Here is a 20,687-nt window from a genome sequence, read left to right on the forward strand (position 1 = left end):
TCACAGAGGGAGATTTATCTAGATAACAAAAAGAATGAACAATTTGTAATTTGTTCTTCATAATAGCTTAACTACCATTTCTTTTATAATGGTATACTATCTTCGCATAATTAATCGAAAAATTTATTCTCCATCTTTATGTTTCTCAAATCTTGAGCATCATTCCTTGTGGCTTTTTCCTAGTTTTATCTGTGCTTCTCCAACCTTGAACTTTCTGCTCTCTATCCTTAAACTCTATTCCTTTATTGCCCCTACACTCACTACTCATCATCCCTACTCACATGATTCCTAAACCAGCACTTCCCCTCCTGACCCCCAGTCTTCTTACTCTTTAGACAAATTTTTTTTTTCAACTGAAACGGAACATTTTTACCAGAGTGTTCTTCCATCCTCCTCAAAATGAACATGTCCACATGTGAATGAAATTTTACCATAAGTTAGATCTTCCTAATTACTCATTTCTGTACCTGGCATCACCTTGAACACCTTTATTCCATGTTCTCCAGTTGGAAATATTAGAATCAGCTTCCCTTTCCATCCTTCCTTCCACTTTTGCACTAGGTATCGTCACAAAGCAGAACTTTTTCCCTTTCTCCTTTATTCCCACTGTCTCCAACCAAGTCAATCTCTCATCATCCTCATCACCTCGTGCTACCATAACCTCCTTCTAACAGAACTCGCTTTCCATTCCAATGTATCATTTACATTGCTTTCACAGAAATTTTCCAAAAGAAAAAAATCATATTTCATTATGCCACTCAGTTTTTCAAGAATTTCCAAACTGTCCTATTGTATTCCATATTGACTCCAAATTCTTTTAGCAACTTTTAAATTCCTTTCTAATGGAACTCCATTGTACGTATTCCTCTCTATTGCCAACTTCTTTCCAGAATTTACTCTTCTGCTTTGCAAGGGTTGATTTCTGCCCAGCCTTTCAAATACTTCCACACTTCTTTACATATTGGCATGTTTTATTCCCCCTGCCCCTTTCATTTTGCCTGTCCATATCCCACCTGTCAGACCTAGCTTCATCAACCCCTTCTCTCTTCCTTCCAGGCAGGTGTGTTCCATTTTTTGTCTTCAACTGAATTTTTAGGAATCCATCACAAAGCTTGGTAGTAATTATTGGCTGAGTCTAGGAAAATCAGCCAGCTGTTAAGATCAATAATACGGTTATTCACACTCATTTCCTCACTCATTTTACTTCACGTTTGTGATTCTTCAACCTGCATCACTGCTCATGACCCCCTTTTTGGGTGAAGAACTAATCTGTGCACATAAAGATGAATGCAGTCTTCATACACACTTAATGTGAAAACAACATTAAAGCTTTGGAAAAATTTAGATGATCAATATGCACATTTTCAAGATTTGGCTGATACAGTAGCTATTGAAGTGTCTGTAGTATCACATGTGAGAAATTATAATTATATTTTCAGGGCAAATATTCTCATCACAATGTTTAATAATTCACTTAATTTTTAAAGTCAGGCTTCTGCAGTTTGACAAGTTCAAGTTTCTCAGTGAAGACAGTGATTCTTCTGAACTCTTCTGTGTGGGCAGAGAACAACAGTATCATCAATATCCAAAACTACCTCCATTCACCTTGATGCAATCTACATCCTGATTGAATCCTGACTTTCCAAGGCTTGTCTGCTAATTCATTAATTTATTCATTCATCAATACAACAAATATGTTTGGAGCACTTACCGTCTGCCAGGAATAAGACAAATGCTGAAGCTACAGTCTCTTTATTTACTCCCTCTGGGCCTTTCCTAATTCATTTTTTTTCCATCTGAAATGCTTTCTTTAGCCCCGACATCATCTTCACCTATCAAAATCCCTGGACCAGCTAAATGTCACTTCTCTGCAGCTTCTTCTAGTCCCCTGAACTAACTAAAGTACTTTTTCTTTCTCCTGAATTTCCAAAGTGCTTTGTTTATGTTCTATTAATTGTCATACAAATTGATCATGTTGTACCTTGTATTCTAGTCATTTTCATACATCTTACACTTCTCATGATGTCTTGCAAAGTATAAAAGATCAAAAATGTTACTGAATTGAAATAAAATTTTGTTGGATTGAAGTCAAAATATGCCACTACTAATACTAAATTTAGATGAATTATTCAAACATAGCATTTCACACTGATCAGTATTATTACATAATGACTCGTCCTTCTTTGGCATAGGTTATTGAAATCGAGCCTACTGACAGACTTGTACAAATATGTGTTTATTCCTAAAACTGAATCATATAACATATTCAACTTTCATTTTAGAAAAACTTTCCTATCACAATGGTGCAAGTAAGTTACAGAGAAATATATTAATTGTTAAGACTTGTAAAGAGATATAAGAACTAAATTTATATAACTCTCCTGGATTAGTCACTCCATCGTTCTTAGAAAGATGTCTCTTTGTACTCTCCATGCCAAGCCACTGCCTCCTTCTCTCAGAAATTCCATCTCAACCTCATTTCCTGGTTCATATTCTCGTGGCCCGAGAATGGACTTGGCTTTTGACCATCACTTTGGCTCTTTCTTCCTTCCTGCCTATAATGTCCCCCTTAAAGGACTCATGTTCTCCCATAGTTTCAGTTTTCAAATCTACACAAAGACTCTTAAAATTGTTTCCCCAGCCCTGACATCCCTTCTGAGTTCTAGAATATTACAGTTCCAACTGTCTTCTGTCATATGAATATGAACCATATTCAACTCATTATCTCTAAAACTGAATTTGTAATCTTTCCCACATCTACTCTCCAGACTTTCATGTTGTCATTTTCTAGTTTCTCTGGCGTGAGACACAGGAGTGTATTTGACTCCTTTAACTTCTTTCTCCCCAAATCCAGACAGTCGTATATCTTATTTTTCCCTCACAAGGATTCTTTACTCTCTTTTTTCTTAATTTATTTTTTATTGAAGTATAGTTCAGTTACAATGTTGTGTTAATTTCTGCTGTACAGCAAAGTGACTCAGTTATACATACATACATATATATATATATATATCCTTTTTCATTATGGTTTATCCCAGGATATTGACTATATTTCCCTGTGCTATACAGTAGGTCCTTGTTGTTTATCCATTCTATATGTAATAGTTTGCATCTACTAATCCCAAACTCCCAGTCTATCCCTGCCCAATCACCCCACTATTCTGTCTCTTCTTCTCTGCCTTCCCCAAGTTAGTTTTCATAATTAAATTTCTTAAAAATTGCTTCAGTTCTCTCAGTTTCTTGCTCTGATACATGGATAACTCCTACAAAATAAAACTCTTAGATTTGAGAAGATTGTTGGGGCCCATCTAGGTTCACTTTCTACAGGGGAGAAAACAGAGATCCATACTGAGGGGATTTTTCTCAAGATTATAAGGTCTAGATAGTATTAAATATCAGAATTTCAGCATTTCTTCATCCAATCTAGTCTTCTTTCTGCTATATTATTCTGCTTATTCTTAGGTAGGTTTTTTTCCCCTAGCACCACTAAATTTGTTTGGTCAATAATAAGCAAAACTACAACCGACAACAAGATAATAACAGACCACTATTTTTGGCTTAAAGGCATAACTACTATTTTTCTATAAATTTATCCTAAAGAAAAAACAGTTAAGTTGGAAAATATTAAAGCAAAAAGCCAACATTATGCTTATTAAATAAGACTCCTGTCTCTAAGTAGAATGCTTGCTTGTCTGCTAATATCCATAAAGGTTGGAATTTAATAAATGGATATCATCTAAGTCCAAATTATGGATCTGCTATCTAGGGTGCATTTTCAGTAGAACATATTTGGAGTGGATCCAGAGAAAAATACATGATTTTGCATTTGTGGCTATCTAGTTTGATAATTAATACTAATTATTTTCCATTAAGTCATTCCTGAGCATATAAGGAAAATTGTGTTATGGCTATGGCATAAACGATATTGCTTTATATGTAAAAGTACAAATAAATACAAATTAAAATAAATATGATGCATGATGTTAGACTGGAAAGAATCCTGGGTTAGTTACCAGAAAACCTGGCTTCAAGCTTCAGAAGCTACTAACTAGCCAAGTGATCTTGGCTAAGTCCCTTACCATTTTGTTTCAGATTTCTCATCTGTAAACATAGAGGTAATAAAACATGTATGTCTCACAGAACTGTTGAGTAAATAAAATGAAAATGATTATCGTGAACATACTTTGTGACTACTAAGTTGTTTTATAGCAATTGGGATGTAGCTATTGTCTGACAAACACCTACAATGTCATAGTATTTTGACAACCAATTGGAAAGGTAACAAAATAGTGCTGTAAAGTTGATTCACCTTACTAGTATTAGATCCTAGAATTTCATCAAGTTATAATTCAGAGAATTCTAGAATGTTCAGGTTGATAACTTGCAAAACATTTCATGCTGATACTGGACACGATTTTCTTTCAATACATGTTTTACAATTTAATGTGATGGAAATTTGTTAAGGGCATTGGTCTCTAATATATTTCCAGCACACTTGACACTGTACTAGTACTTAAAATGCTTCAACACATGGTTATATTTTTTTGAGTTTTTTTGGAAAACATAAGAGTTTTCAATGTGAAGGGGTTTGATATTCTAAGATAATAGCTTTAATTCTTTTAAAATCTGACATACAGTTTCTACTCAAAGGAGGAGCAGTATAAGACAAATGGGTGTGAAACAAATGAAATAGTTTGCCGTTGGATGTTTGTTTTTCAGCAAGCTGTGTGGAATGACAGTTTCCTCTCACCAATACCAGCACAGGTCTCCTGACTGGTTGCACACCAAACAATCCTTGGGTTCTGATCTCAAGACAAACCACTAGGATCAGTGGCCCCTGACATTTGAAAAATATTCCTCTAAGCATTCGTTACTGTGCCCTTCTGTGGCTCATTTCTTGGAAGCTGCTGGGGTTTCTTAAAACCAGCCAGTATGAGTTCCATGGCTCCTCCTCTACCCTCTTACTGTACTGGTTAAACTAAGTCCTTGTTTACTTTCAAGAATGTGTGGAATCTGTTCACATTTCTTCGGAGTTTTAGTCTAGCCAAGTTTTACGTTTTCAGCTTTTTGAGTCTTTCCTCACAAGTAAGGCTTCCCATTTCTTTAATTGTCTTTTCCTCCTTATTCTTTTTTTGGACGTTTTCTAGCTTGTCCATATTTTTATGATATTAATGTGTCCAAAACAGAATAAAATATTCAAGGGACCGATATTTGTAGACTGAAATTCCACTACAGTGCCTTTGTTTCTTAAGGCCCTGAATACTCATGTATTCATTTATTCAGTAGATGTTTAGAGAATTCACTCTAGTTGCAGCCATTGTGTTAGACAGTGGAGACATAGTGGAAAGGAGAAAAAGATGAAGTTCCTGACCATGGTACATCCACTGTAGTTGGAGAAACAGATCTTAGAAAAATTGTCCACATGCATATAAAAATACAAAGCATTTTTTTGTGTGTGAAGGAAAAGCCAAGGTACTTAGGGACTGTATGCTTGGGGCACCTGGCCAAGCCTGGAGGTGATTTCTTCATTCAGTCCCTGAATGCTTCTCTAGGGCTTACTATGTGCACTGCACTGTTGCAGGTTTTCTTCAAAAGCAATATAATGATCATTGCTCTCCATAAAAATATCAAGGGATGGCTTGTGAGAGCTTATGCCCACCCAAATGATTTTTGCAATCTTGTGTGAAGTGTAAGGCTCTTTAGGATATATTGTTATTTTTTATCGACCCATAATTAAACTAATTCAGCAAAAACAATGTGCTGGCTAAGGAAATAGTTTTACTTCAAATCCTCTTAAATCCCTTTCTCATACTGAAAGCTTACCACCCCCTCAGTCCCATCCAAAAAGATATTTTGGAGATGCTCTTGCTTGCTCTTAGATTAGGCTTAGTACATTCTAAGGTTCATGTGCCACACAGGTGGAGGAAAAAGGAGAGCCTGTGGCTTAGAGAATTCAGGACTGGGCTAAAGGAGTTGCTGGTACGCTTGAGGATGGAGAAGGTTAAGAAGAGCAGAAAGGTGTGAAGTGTATTCCAAGCTCTTGCAGGGAGCAGTTGTGCAGAAGAAATTAAGAAAAGGAGGCATGAAGGATAAATAATTAAATTAGCCTGTCTAAAGCTCTGGGATCAGGTTGAGGACTAGTGAAAGAAAAGGTCAGAGATAGGTAGAAATGTAAATTAAGACATTTACACCAATTTTAAATTGCCAACAGTTTTGGCATGATTTAATTCTCATAAGAGTATTCTATAGCTTGGTATTTCCTTTTAATCTTTTATGTTGTTATATAGCACCATATGGGTTTTGGAATCGTGACTTTTGAATTAGTCATCACAAAACAACAAAATAATTGTTTCAAGAATTGCTATCTTTGACACATGTATAAGATAAGTTCTTGAGTCTTTACTTTTTTTTTTTTTTTTTCAATTATCTCTCTGGTACAAAGAGAAGTCTGAGATTATATTTCTTCACAAGTTTCCTGTTTTTGTTATTTGCTTGTTTAGCTGCTGAAGAAACTAAACACCCAACCTGTCACTTACATGAAGGTAGAAGCCATATCTTTTAAATTGAACTGAAATGTACAAATCACAAAATCCTCTTGCAGAATTTAGTAAATTTATAAGTGTAACATTTTCCTTCAGGTCACTGGGCTACATAAAAAAGTATATGTTAACTTCAACCTATTAATGGGATTCAGTTATCTGCTGAGAAACCTCCTATTGTGAATATATTTCCTTTTTGAAGCAAAAAAAAAAAGTTTAATAAGTGCCACTGAATGAAGAAGGAAGGGATGAATGAAGAGAGGCCAAACATTTCTAGTTACAGCTATGCACAAACAAACATATATGAGTTGTTGGTGGGGACTGAAGTGGATTGGAGTGCGTGTTTATTTGATTCCTTTGTAGGTGACTGAAAATTTCTCACTATACTGGCAGTTCTACTTAATATATGCCCTAATGTTTGTGTGAGTTGCCCAGACAATTAAAGAACTTTTGTCCTCAATTCTTAAGTATTCCACAGCAAATGTTACTCTGCCCACACACCCTTGATACTTGTTACAGACTTGGGAGCATATGCTCCTGGTAGAAGCATTTTCTTCCTTGACACATCACCCCTTCTGCTCCTCAGATAATATGCAGCTGGAAGTGGGTGAAAACCTCAATGCAATTCAAGTGTGAAATACCATCTTTAGGTATTGTTGTTTTAGGGAAAAAACATCAACTAAATGGAAGTGATATTCCTATTTATGCATATAGAACCCAAAACCTGTGGAAATTAATCTTTAAATTCAGAAGTCTGCTGTTAAAATAGATAAGTAGATATTGATTATTTTTAAAAAGTATTTTGAAGAAAAAATATGGTACTGTAAAATTTATAACTGTAAACAGAACTTAATATTTTTTAATTGAGCTTTTATTTGATCACATTCTTGGCTGTTCTTGATCATGGTCCTTCATTTAACTGGGAAAACAAAATTTTAAAATTTATGAAGAGAAAACACTTGATATACCCTTGGAGCTAAAACATTAACTAAAAAGTAAATACATCACCAGACCTTTTAACGTTTCATGGCATTTATTCCCTTTACCTCCCTGTTTTGTGTCTATTTCTCTTGGTATTCTGGTGGCAACTCTAGTGCGTGCCTAGTGGCAACCAAGAAACTAGCACAGTTTTGGTGCTCAATAAATGTTTGTGGTGTAGTGTATACACCAAAACAAGTTTTTACGGTTGTATAGGGAAAGTATCAGCTCTCTGACTCTGTGAAATCCTGCCCACTTCTCCTATCCTTCCCCCGAGTAAGACTTGATCACTATCTCCTTTGTGTGCCTCAGTATTGCTCTTTTATAAGCCTATTTTAGAAGACATTATTGATTGTTTGTCTTCCCTAGTCCTTATTTTCTTGAGGACTGGTTCCGTGTCTAATTCTCTTTGTATATATAATGACAAACCCAGGAAGCTGCACATACATGTTCATAAATTAATGTTTGTGCCATGAGTGAAATGCAACCTACGAACTCCTCAGCAAATGCTGTCTTTGAGTTTCTTTAATAATAGTAGTTTCTTTAAACAGATGACCAGTTGTTTCTCTCTTTGGGAAACCCAGAATACCTGTAGTGTGCTATTTATGAACATGTCTTAAATTCTCTCCTAGTCTTATTTAATAAGTACAAGTCTTTGTTTTCCTATTAAGTTGGAAGTTCTTGATTGCAGAGTTTGTTTATAATTTATGTTTGCATTTCTCACAATGTTTAGAACAATATGTACTATGTGGAAGATAGCCAATACATTATTTGTTGGAATTATTATAATGCAACTATTTGGAGAAAATATTTGGTTGGTACTAAATTTGACTCTTGCTTTCCAAGCGCTTTTTAACTATAGAGCATCTGAACTAACTTCTGTTTATACAGTAGTGAGATATCTTTGTAGGTCAAGGCAGAAAGAGTTTGAAGCAGGTAATCCCATAGTTCCTTTATTTGAAGATGTGTACTTCTATATGGGTGTAGGGGCAGATGAACTATCATGTTGATTCTCTGGGGATGTAGGTAAACTCTCAATGGTTTCTGCATGGAAAGGCACAGAAACCAAAGCCCAGCCATGGAGCCATATCTGCAGCACCACAGTCTACTTCCCTTCAGGGCTTAGACTTTTCCTTGTGAAACAATTTTGTTCTGATTTCAGATGGGTGACTGATAAGGACAGGTGAACATATGGCTATATTGTGGGAAAGTTTTTTTTTTTTTAATGCTACTCTTAAAATCCTTGAATCATTTATTCAGGCATTGAATAGTGTAGAAGGAGTGTAAGCATGGGAATTGGTCATGGGTTCAAAGCAATTTTTCTCATTTCCTGTCTACAAGAATTTAAGAAAAGTCTTTTGCTGGATGAGATTCAGTTTCCTCTTGTTAAATTTAGGTTATGCTGCCTACCTCTTTGGTTGTTTTGAATATCAAATGAAACAATGTTTACAAAATGCCTATTATTTAATAAATATTACTTACACTTCATTGCCTTGATGCTGCTTTTCTTTTCAAAATTCAATGAGGTATTATTATATATAAAAATGAGAATCATGGGCACATTCCAAACTTTCCATAAAATGTAGACATTTTGTAGACTTCCGGACACAATAATGTGTTTGGACATTGATTCTGAACCTTCCATCACATCCTCAAACTGGAGCAATAATGCAAAAAGTCTACATGGCATCAGCAGCTTAGAAAGAACAAAGAGGATAAGGATTTATTGAGATCTGTAGAGTAACAAGAAACACAAGGGAAGTGACATGTATTATCAGCCACAGGAAGATAAAATGGATGATTTGAAAATAAGCCATGTGGTGGGAAGCTTATGAGAGAAGAATTATTCTGAAATTGAAACTTCCAAACCTGAATACACCTTAAGTTATCTATGTATTTAGACAGGGAAGAATCAGTCACCTTCCTTTTAAAAATTTCAGAGTGGTTGGATGAAAGTATATCAACAAATATAAAGCCCTTATCAACTGATAGTCATTTAACTGAGCTTCAAACTAAAGGTGTGTTCATTGTCTATGTCATGGGACTGTCCATCAGTGTGAGCACCTAATGTCCTTTGGAAACAGTTAAAAAATAGACTCAACTTACTGAATTTTATACTGGAGTGAATGGTACTAGGACACATTTTGGTTGACATGACCTCTGACAATATTTCTGCTTTCCTTAAACGATTAAATTGCTGACTGTCAAAGGAGAGAATAAAAGTTTTAAAAATCACTCAGTGATAAATAAAAAAAAATACTAGGAAGCTAAGGAGTAGGCTTACATTGGACTTTTTAAAGAACTCTAAATTTAAACACTAGGAGCTATTTTACACATTTTCTACTCACCTTTTATACATTTAGGACTTTTATTTTTATGGAAAATCTATATGTCATCATAAGGATAGTACCGCAGCATAGACCTGCTTAATTCTCAGGGAGTTCTGCTTCATTTGGAACTTCTGATTAAAGCTATAGACTGGGACTTTCCTGGTGGCGCCGTGGTTAAGAATCCGCCTGCCAATGCAGGGGACAGGGGTTCGATCCCTGGTCTGGGAAGATCCCACATGCCGAAGCAATTAAGCCCGTGCAGCACAACTACTGAGCCTGCGCTCTAGAGCCTGCGAGCCACAACTACTGAAGCCCGCACGCATAGAGCCCGTGCTCTGTAACAAGAGAAGCAACCGCAATGAGAAGCCCGCGCACCACAACGAAGAGTAGCCCCCGCTCGCCGCAACTAGAGAAAGCCCGTGCGCAGCAACGAAGACCCAACGTGGCCAAAAATAAATAAATTTATTTTAAAAAAAGCTATAGACTTATAGAAATGTATTTCGTGTGGGACATTTATGGATAAGTAGATGTTTTGGTTCAAAGGAATGAAAGTTGTGGGCTTCATTTGAAGTAAATTTGAATGACATAATGAAAGCACCCTTGAATGACATCTTTCTTCCTGTTGTCTAAAGTAAGAAATTTAGCATAGTTTGAAGATATGCCATACCACTCAAGAAGAAGTAAAAAAAGGCTTGTACCTATTTAATTTCCAAACCATCCAAAAAAAAATGATCATATGTGTTTTAATTAAAATCTTATAATATTGTAATAAAACCTCATTAACATAAATGTGATTGATTTGGAATTTGATCATTGGGAAATCAGACACATGTATACTATTTGCTAGGCAATTTAAGTGTAAAGAAAATTGGCATAGAGTTTGGCTTGGAATGAGCACAAAAGCAGTGTTTCCAGACAACATTTATTAAATGGTCTTTATCAAATTATTACCGACACTTCATTATGGTGAGTTATTCAGTGTTCACTAGTTGGTGCCCTCAAATGCTGGAAATCTCAGAGAGAGATTGAAATAGGAGTTGGGGCAGGGAGGAGATAAACTCCAACTGATCTGGGGATGGGATAAAAGAGGGTACTGTGAAGAAACTGGCATTTAAGTTGACCATTGAAATAATGTTAGGAAGTGTAGAGGTTGAGTTTGGGTTTTAGGAAAGGAAATCCCAGACATTTGTTGGGCAATGACAAAGATGAAAAGTCTGAAAAACAGGGTCTTTTTTAATTTAGCTGAGGATCATGCATGTACAAAAAGTTAAGCTTCGAGATATAGAATTGGGACATACTCTAGAGGATTTTGAATGATTACATTTCATTTTGCAAGCAATAGGAAAAGCCTGTTGGATATAAATAGGAAGTAATTTCCTGGCGCAGGTAGAAACAGGAAAATGAGTAAGCAGAATAATGATGTAATAAAAACTTCATAGAAGTTGATGGCAATGGAACAAAATGAAAAGCTTCTGTTGTATTAGAAGGAATGTAAGGCTGGGCAAAGGATCAAAGGTCAGAGCTGGGCCAACAGAGGAATCAGGGATAATTTTTAAATTTTATGCCTAGTGGCTGGCTAATGAAGAAAAGAAAAAAAGAGGAAGAAGCTATGTTACAATAAACAGACATACAAATATCAGGAGAATTATTTTGGGACCATAAGGTTCATTGGTTTGGATTTCAGCCTGTTGAGATGACTATTCCACTGGAACACTTAGAAGCCACTAACTATGCAGGATGTAGTTAGAAATGCATGACTCCATCTCAGAGGTTAAGGCCAGTGATATATTTGAGAACAATTTACATTACCGTATCAGTTTAACCTGTGGTGACTGATGAAGCCAATGAGCGAGTGAATAGAGGGATGAAAAGTGGGATGAGATAGTAATGTAGAATGCCAAGTTGAATGGTGGAAGAAGAGAAGTCAGGTAAAGCTTGAGGAAAATTAATTTCTGCTAATATATAAATATGAGTGAGAAACTATGAAAATGCAGAATCATAGAAACTGAAGATTTGGGAGAGTTTCAAGTAGGAAGAGTGAACAAAGTTGTAAAGTGCCACAAACGAGTTCATGGACCAATATAAGGCTGTTAATATTGGCAGTTAAAAGATTAACACACGAAGAAAAAAGTTCAGTTTCAGAAGAAGGGGGAAGTAGAAAAAACATGTTTACTTTTTCCTGTACTGGTGCAGATCTTAATACCTTCGTAGGGATTAAATTTCTGTCCCATTAGCTCATTTTAATAAATAAGATTAGCTAAAACATAATGTACCTCCCACCCATCTCAAGTTCTTATTGGGTAAATTGCTATTTACCAGAAATCATTTGTCTTCAAATATGATATAAGTTAGTTTTATCCATAAGTTAGGCTAAACTTTCCTACAACTGGGATCTTTATTAAGAAAGCTAGTGTATTTTCACTTCAAAATACCCATATTTAAGTTGTCTGTTTTCTGATCTCTTCACTCCCCACCCCACCCCCATAGACAATGAATTTGTCCTTGCGAGATAGCAAGGCATTAGACTAAATAATAGACCTGACCTAGAAAACTTCTTTGCAAGGTTTAGGATAGGCATATGTCCTACAGAACGTCAACCCCAGTGTGAATATTCTAAATAATGATGTTTGCAAGGTGACAAAGGATGTCTCAGAACCCATTAGATCAAAGCTCAGGTGTTGGCTGCTGAGACTTGGTGGGGTGAATTGACACTGATAGTACTAGGAAGAGGACATAGCATTTAAGAGAAGACACTTCATGTTATTATTCAAGAGATATGTGCCTATTAATCAGGCTGTTAATTGGACTTTTGAAAATTGAATCAGTTTTAAATAAAATTTAAAATATAATTGCAAGGACTATGTGTTTTATAAAAAGTAAATCCAGCTGGACATTTGTTTATTTGTTTAGATTGACAAATAAGTTGGTTTACAAGTGTATGCACAATTTATGTTTGACATCTAAAGACATAATTGTTAAGAGTGACTCTTAAGTGTGAATAGTGGGACAGGTTTGTCACATCAATTGATTTCAACAACTGGCAAAAGAGTACCCATGTATAAATCTGGTACCATTTCAGGGTTTAACCAGAAATCCCTTCCTCCATTCCATTTAATGACAAATATTTATTTCATCAGAGAGAGGGGAGAAGAGAACCTTTTACTCAATATTTAGAGACAAAAATTTAAAGATAAGCATCTTCAGTAGTGAAATATGGGAATTGTTTTAATCTCTTTAAGGCTTTGGGATAGAAATGTCTGACATCAGATTATTTCAACTAGAGCAGATGTCATAAGGGGGCAGGGGAACCTGAAAGAGTGAGAAATTCTTGTTAGGACAGGAGTGTGGTCTTTATTCATCACAAGCCTGAGAGAGATCCAAGTGGGTAAAAAGAAAGGAGCATGACTGAATTCTTCACAGTTAAGATCATGGACTAATCTTTGCAATGCCACTTTTTCTCTTCTAAAAACTTATGGGAGAAATGAATTCTTAACATGAAAATAATTTGTCTGTGAAAATTATTTACTAGTAATTAAAGTGACCATAGTTTTAGTGATCTATTAATTATGATTGAAATACCATTTTATTTTGTATATTCTATCTACTTTTAGTATAAAGTAAAAATGATTACCTAGGTTATTATTCTACTGTAATTGTCAAGACTTGGCTTTGCAGTGAGTGTTGGTTTTACAGACAAAGTTGACTTTCTATATCACAGGTTCTATATGCTTTGCACACATCTTTGTATGCAGTCCTCCTGGAAGAGAAACTCTGAGAGTAGGAGGAGACAATTGAAATTCAGAGCAGTTAAATACCCTGCTCCAAACCATACAGCTAGTGGAACTAGGATTTGAACCCTAGGCTGCCTTCAAAGTGCAATCAAGATCTTTGACAAATACGGTCTCTCTAGAGCAAGATGAATAAGAGGGGGTTTTTGTACCATTCAAAACCAGGTATAAATCCAAAATTATTTAGTTTGCAGGTGGTCTGACCTCAGAACATATTTTTAATCTCTTTGTTTCCTATTTATTTTAATGTATTCTATATTATGAAAGCCCTCAATGAATAAAAATCTAGAGTTATATAAAAGATATATTGGGAAAGTATTTACTGCATTAATGGCCTTTGACTTATTAAAAAAGCATTTCTTTAAATATCCTCATGAAGTATATGTTTCCACTTAAAATTTAATTAATATATCTTCTTAGCACTTGCTGTCCTGGATACTGTCTACATGATGAAGAAGTTAAACAGAAGACAATATAGTTTTGAACTTCAAAGAACTTAAATCCAACAAGGAAACAAAGGCAAATAGTTAGTAACAAAAGCAAAAGTGAAATAAGAAGCATACTGAAAATAAATGTTGCTCTGGAATTTGTTAAAAAAAAAAAAAAAAACTAAGAAATTCATTGCCAGAATGGGACTTGAAGGATAGGTAGAACGCTGATACGAAAAGGAACAGGTAGAATGGAAGTAACCGTATCTCCTGTATGTGTACCTAGGTGTGCATGATGGCAAGGTAAGAGCAGGTACTCTCTTGCTTGAGCTATGAGGTACTTGCCATAAAGGGTTAAAGAAGAGACGGGGAAGGGAGGAGGAGGCTATATCAGGGAATGCCTTGATGTTTTTACTTAATTGAGAGGGTCCATGATGGTTTTGACCGGTAAGTTACATGTTAGATGGTCATTCTGGTACTGGCAGGTAGAATTGATCAGATTCCATAGACAGGAGACTCTTTGAGATATTCCAAGCAAGAGCTAGCTCTGCCCAAACTAGAGAGATAACAATGGGAATGCAAAGAGGGAGTGGGTAGGGAAGACGATTCTGTAATAAAATGTACAAGACATAGAAACTGAGAGTTAAGGAAAAGGGAGGGCCTGAGTATCCAAGACAAATTTTCAGAGCAAAAAGCTAAGAGAAACTCTTGGGCAGGGAGGCATGAGAGTCTCATGAGGTCAGTTTTCAGGAACATATTCATTGCTGTTTTTTAAAGCAACTTCTAGAGTGGGTGATAACTGTATTTTCCTTGGCTAGCTAAGGAATGCATGTTAACCAAAGAAAGTGTTATATTATGCAAAGTCTACAGAATTGTGTTTATGACTGCAAAATATGATCAATGATACTTTAAAAGGAAATTATAAGGTTTAATTGAGCTTCATATTGATACTTAGATATCTCATGGCTTCAATCCATAGTAAGCACCACATAAAAAGCTACGGTGTGGCAAACATTATTGCTAAAATAAAGAGTGGATGGCACCTTATCCTTTTCATTTATGTTGACTAAGAAGGATAGAGTATGAGTTTTCCTTAAAAATAGCTTCTATCTTAGTAACAGAAATACAAGCATGTATGTAAAAGTGAGTATTTTTCAAAGGGCTCCTGACTGCTTTCCCCAAATTGGATTTCTTTTGGTAAGCAAGGAAAGGTAGATGAATACTAAGTATGCTATCAACATCGTGTGCCACAGCTTGTTCTATGCTAGGAGCTGTGATTTGAATATAGTGTTTGTTTGTTTGCTTTTAAATCTGTAAAACCCTACACATTTGGTTCTATAATAATCTTTATTTTACAAATGAAAAAAATTAGGATTAAAGAATTTAAGTAACTTGTCTCTAAATTAAGCAACTGTGGAGAATTGCTGGTTGAAGACAGCTGCAATGGGAATGATAAAGGACAAATGGATGAATACAACTTACATCTACATGTTAGAACCAAAAAGCCTCGGTAATTGATTGAATAATGAGATTAAGTAGATTTCAGGCCAGGGGTTATCTAGGATGGTTCCAAGGTTTCTGGCTTGCAAATCAGGTAGAGCGTTGTTCCATTCCCTGACACAGGGAATATCTGGGGGATGTCTGTGGGAGGGAAGGTGATGAGACTGAGCTTGGGCATGCTGTTTGACATGAGTGTGAGATATGCAAGGGGACAGATGTAATAGACTGCTGATTATAAGGATTAGGAGGCTTAGAATACAGGAATGGACTGGAGATAATGCTTTTGTAGTCATCCATTATGAATTAATCATTAAAGACATGGATGAGTGTATAATATTGCCCAAAGAGCATGTGTAGAATAGAAGATAAAAGGGCTATGTGTAACACCCAAGGGAACAGCAGCCTTTCAGGGGAAGGCAGAGAGGAGAGCAGAGAAGAGACTGATAAGAGTGTCCAGTAAAGTGAAAATCCTCAGGGCACACAAATTTCATTTTAGAGTTCAGTGATGTCACTTTTTTGTGAAACAGCTATTACAGTATTGCATCTGCCCTACATCTCTCCTCTGTCCTTAGTGTATTAAATGGCACATTTTGCATTTCCATTAGGAGAGGAGAAAAAAAAAGAGAAAAAATTTCATTGAAATTGCCAGGGCATGATGTATGATTGACATGGGTATTTGTATACTTGTCCATAACTCTATAGGTAAGTTTTGACAGAAAGACTGGTGAAATCTTCAAAATGACAAACATTTATCTTTTATATAATCCTGGGGTGGGGGGTAGAAAAAAGGGCAGAGTGGGACTGTTATAGTTCTTTCTTGTACTACTACTTTTAACCTAGGAGTCACTCATAATTAGGAATGATAATAACTTTGAAAGGTTCATGCAAATGTATACCTTACCAAAATGTAGCCCAAATAGTCTAAGTAGGAGAATTAATGTAAAATAATATCTTGGTTAACAGAAATGTCATGAAATTTTATACCATTTTTGTAACACAACTGCTAAGAGAGTACACCTTCGAGTAGAATGAAGTAGCTCATGTTTCCAGAGACTATTTTATGACTATAGAGTTGTATTAGTTGATTTGTTTCTTTATTTTTATAAGTATATGCTTAACAAGTATAGTCTATTACCTAGTCTAACTACAGTGTCAATAGACTTTGAAAGAAACCAAATGAGAATAATACAATAATCTCTGATGAATTTATTCTATATTAATAAACATTAACTATATATTAATGCTATATTAACCTGGAATACATTTCCTAATTTTAATATAAGGTGGGATAAGAGTGTTTCAAAAGGTAGTTAGTAATCATAGCTATGTTGAAAATTAAATCAGAAATTTTAAGGAAAGTATTATTTAGAAAAATAGTGGCAATGTATTTAAAGTAGTTGTTCAATGAAGCAGTGACAAAAGTGCAAATTTTAGCTAGATTCTAGTTTCAAACCTAGAGTCAGTTCAAGTATTTTCAGGCTCAGAACAGAATTAGTTTTCTCATTTCAAATTAGGAAGAATAAAGCATAAATATTTGGAGTGCTGTGAAGCTATGGAAGTTCTAGAATTTATGGTTGACCTAATCTGTAGTTCTAGAGATAAATCTGCAGTACCAATGTTTTTCATGTGCCCTATTTATTACTGTTTATTCTAATCTATGATTGGTAATTTTACATATAAAGTACTTCAAAACACCTCCAAAGAATCTTCTCAAAGGTAGCTTTTTTAAAGATCTTCTGTATCTTCTTCCTTGTTTTCATCCATATTGTATGTTAACTATAGGGGAGTTTATTTTTGCTTCTTTATCAGATAAATGGGGTAGGGATGCTCATGAATTTATTTCCCTAACATTTTATAGAAAGTAATTTTTAGAATTCTATAATCACAATGCCTTGCTTTAGGAATATATTAATTTTACTTAGATTTAACTTTATGGCCACTGAAGGAGCTATCTTATTTACCAAACTGACATTCTGTTCTTCTACTCATTTATTTAACCATAAGTCAGTCATAATTTTTATGGTGGTGGGGGGCAGGGAGAACAGGCTGGTCATTGTCTACATCTTAAAATCTGATTTTTTTTATTTATTGTAGGTTTTATTGGGATTTAATAATGCTTATAATGATGGTTGGAAATCTGGTCATCATACCAGTTGGAATCACATTCTTTACAGAACAGACAACAACACCATGGATTATTTTCAATGTGGCTTCAGATACAGTTTTCCTTTTGGACTTGATCATGAATTTCAGGACTGGGACTGTCAATGAAGATAGTTCTGAAATCATCCTGGACCCTAAAGTGATCAAGATGAATTATTTAAAAAGCTGGTTTGTGGTTGACTTCATCTCATCAATCCCAGTGGATTATATCTTTCTCATTGTAGAAAAAGGAATGGATTCAGAAGTTTACAAGACAGCCAGGGCACTTCGCATTGTGAGGTTTACAAAAATTCTCAGTCTCTTGCGTTTATTACGACTTTCAAGGTTAATTAGATACATACATCAGTGGGAAGAGGTAAGACATATCTTTTACATTTTTAAAGCTACTATATCATGCGATTTAAACTATAACTGTTCCAAAATGAACAACTGTGCTATATATAACGAGTTTTATGAAATTCAAAAAGAAAAATTTCATTTTTTTTTTTTTTTGGTATGTAAGTGGTATATTTGTATCCTCAAAAGATATGGTCGAATACTGGATTTGAGTGAAGTGAAAAAATTAGTGATTGTAAAACAATTGTCTTATGCCAATTCAGTCATTTTTTTTTAACGTCTTTATTGGAGTATAATTCCTTTACAGTGGTGTGTTAGCTTCTGCTTTATAACAAAGTGGATCAGCTATACATATACATATATCCCCACATCTCCTCCCTCTTGTGTCTCCCTCCTACCCTCGCTATCCCACCCCTCTAGATGGTCACAAGGCACAGAGCTGATCTCCCTGTGCTATGCAGCTGCTTCCCACTAACTATCTATTTTACATTTGGTAGTGTATATATGTCAGTGCTACTCTCTCATTCATCCCAGCTTACCCTTCCCCCTCCCCGTGTCCTCAAGTCCATTCTCTACGTCTGCGTCTGCGTCTTTATTCCTGTCCTGCCCCTAGGTTCGTCGGAACCATTTTTTTTTCTTTTAGATTCCATGCTAGTCTTTTTTTAAAGCAAATCTACTTTAATCAACAAATTTTTATCTTAACCAGTGCAGCCCTTCTTCCACCATGGGAGATTGTTTTTATTTAATATCTAATATTAGTTTGTTTTATCTAACACATCAAGTACCATCTTTGACAAAGCTGTAGTGTCTGATTGCTAACCTGGTTTGTATCATTAGCTCTGTGAAATAATGTGGAATATGTTTCCTCTAATACTGAAATTTTAGAGAATTTGTGTTTGAAGAAAACAGATTTTTTTTTTTTTTTTTAGTATTTCCAAGTTGTATGTGTAAAGACTGATTTTAGTATAATAATTTTGCTCATTGTTATTCTTTGCCTATAATTATTTATTATAGGTTCTCTCTACTAGTTCATTTCATAATACTGAAAAACAGCATACCCTGGAGGGAAATTATCACATAAAAAGCACAAATACTACAGTGAATAAATACAGTGAATCTGGCCAATATTTTGCTGAATAGGGCATCTGTTGTTCTTAGGCAATTGGTGGGACCTGAAAGGGCTCACCCAACTGGAGTTTCCAAAGGTCTAAGTTAAATGTACCATCACCAAGCAAAGGAGGTTATGTCCCTAATTTCAGAGTCAGCATATTAACGTTTTGATTTTCTTTTCCTTCTAAATGTATCTTTAAAAAGTTAATTATAACTTGAACTTTATTGTCTGCATAAAAATGAGGGTCAAAGAGGCCTCCAGAATGCCTAAACCTGCACTAAAGAAAACAATACATTGGCTAGGAATTAATCGCCACTTTACTAGCTACAGAAATGCTTTTTAGGATGAATTATATTTTGGAATTTAGGTTTAAACAAGTCATAAAATGGAACTTTGGTGAACATTAGCTCTGCTTTCTGTGAGACTGTAACAATGCTTTGTGTGTGCCTGTTGATGACATTTTGGTTCCTAGGATTTCAGGAAATGACATATAATAATAAGACACTGCATAAGACACTGCTAAAAAGACATAAAAATGGATCATTCTTAAAATATGGGTACGGATTATATTTAAAATCAGATGAAGCACATGTGAGAAATTGGATTCATCTTATAATGTCTCTCTATATAGCACATTCCATCTAACATGTAAAAAATGTTTGGTTTTCAAACATTATTATGCTAATGTTAATATCAAAACAAGGTGATTACTGATAAAAATAGCTAATATTTATTGATGGCTTATTATATATCAAGTAATATGTTTGATTCTTTACATGGATTAGTTCATTGAATCTTCCTAATAACTCTGGTAACTTGCCCAGATTCACAGGGTTAGTAATAGGTGGAGCTGGGATTCTGACCTTGACAATCTGACCTTGACAACCTGACCTGACCTTGGCAAAGCTCTTAACCACATAACCATATAGCTTCTCACCATAACATATATATTCTTTTAATGAGAAATACCTTAATATTACACCATTTTATATATATAATCAAAAATTGTAGGAAACTTTTCTTAACTGAACTTTGTGGTCCAAGCAACATAAAATCTGAATATTTGCCTCTTAAAACATGGTCACAAAAAATATTGTAATGAGTAGCCTGTGAGAAGAAAAGTCACTGATATAAATACTCAGTCAATTAAAAATACAGTGGGCGGGCTTCCCTGGTGGCGCAGTGGTTGAGAGTCCACCTGGCGATGCAGGGGACATGGGTTCGTGCCCCGGTCCGGGAAGATCCCACATGCCATGGAGCAGCTAGGCCCATGAGCCATGGCCGCTGAGCCTGCGTGTCTGGAGCCTGTGCTCCGCAACGGGAGAGGCCACAGCAGTGAGAGGCCCACGTACAGCAAAAAAAAAAAAAAAAAAAAAAAAAAATACAGTGGGCAATGCGACTATTTTCAGTGTCTTGTAGTTTGAACCCAGTTACCCTAGAGAACGGCAGAAGGATGAACAGATGGCATTTTACCAGATAAAATGGCCGGCTGTACAGTCATAGAAGAGCACACT

The 20,687-nt window shown here is 35.4% G+C and overlaps 1 protein-coding gene across 1 annotated transcript in view; it reads left to right on the forward strand.

Moving 5' to 3' along the window:
- HCN1 (hyperpolarization activated cyclic nucleotide gated potassium channel 1) overlaps positions 1-20,687 on the forward strand; it is a gene marked incomplete at both ends in the record, with an annotated part of 391,133 nt that overhangs the window by 29,400 nt on the left and 341,046 nt on the right. Inside the window, one exon of the mRNA XM_079702168.1 lies at positions 17,658-18,081. Within this exon, the coding sequence (XP_079558294.1) occupies positions 17,658-18,081 (424 nt within the window). The remainder of the gene's footprint in view (positions 1-17,657; positions 18,082-20,687) is intronic.

Source organism: Hyperoodon ampullatus (assembly GCF_949752795.1).
Source record: "Hyperoodon ampullatus genome assembly, chromosome: 4".
NCBI classification, from domain to species: domain Eukaryota; kingdom Metazoa; phylum Chordata; class Mammalia; order Artiodactyla; family Ziphiidae; genus Hyperoodon; species Hyperoodon ampullatus.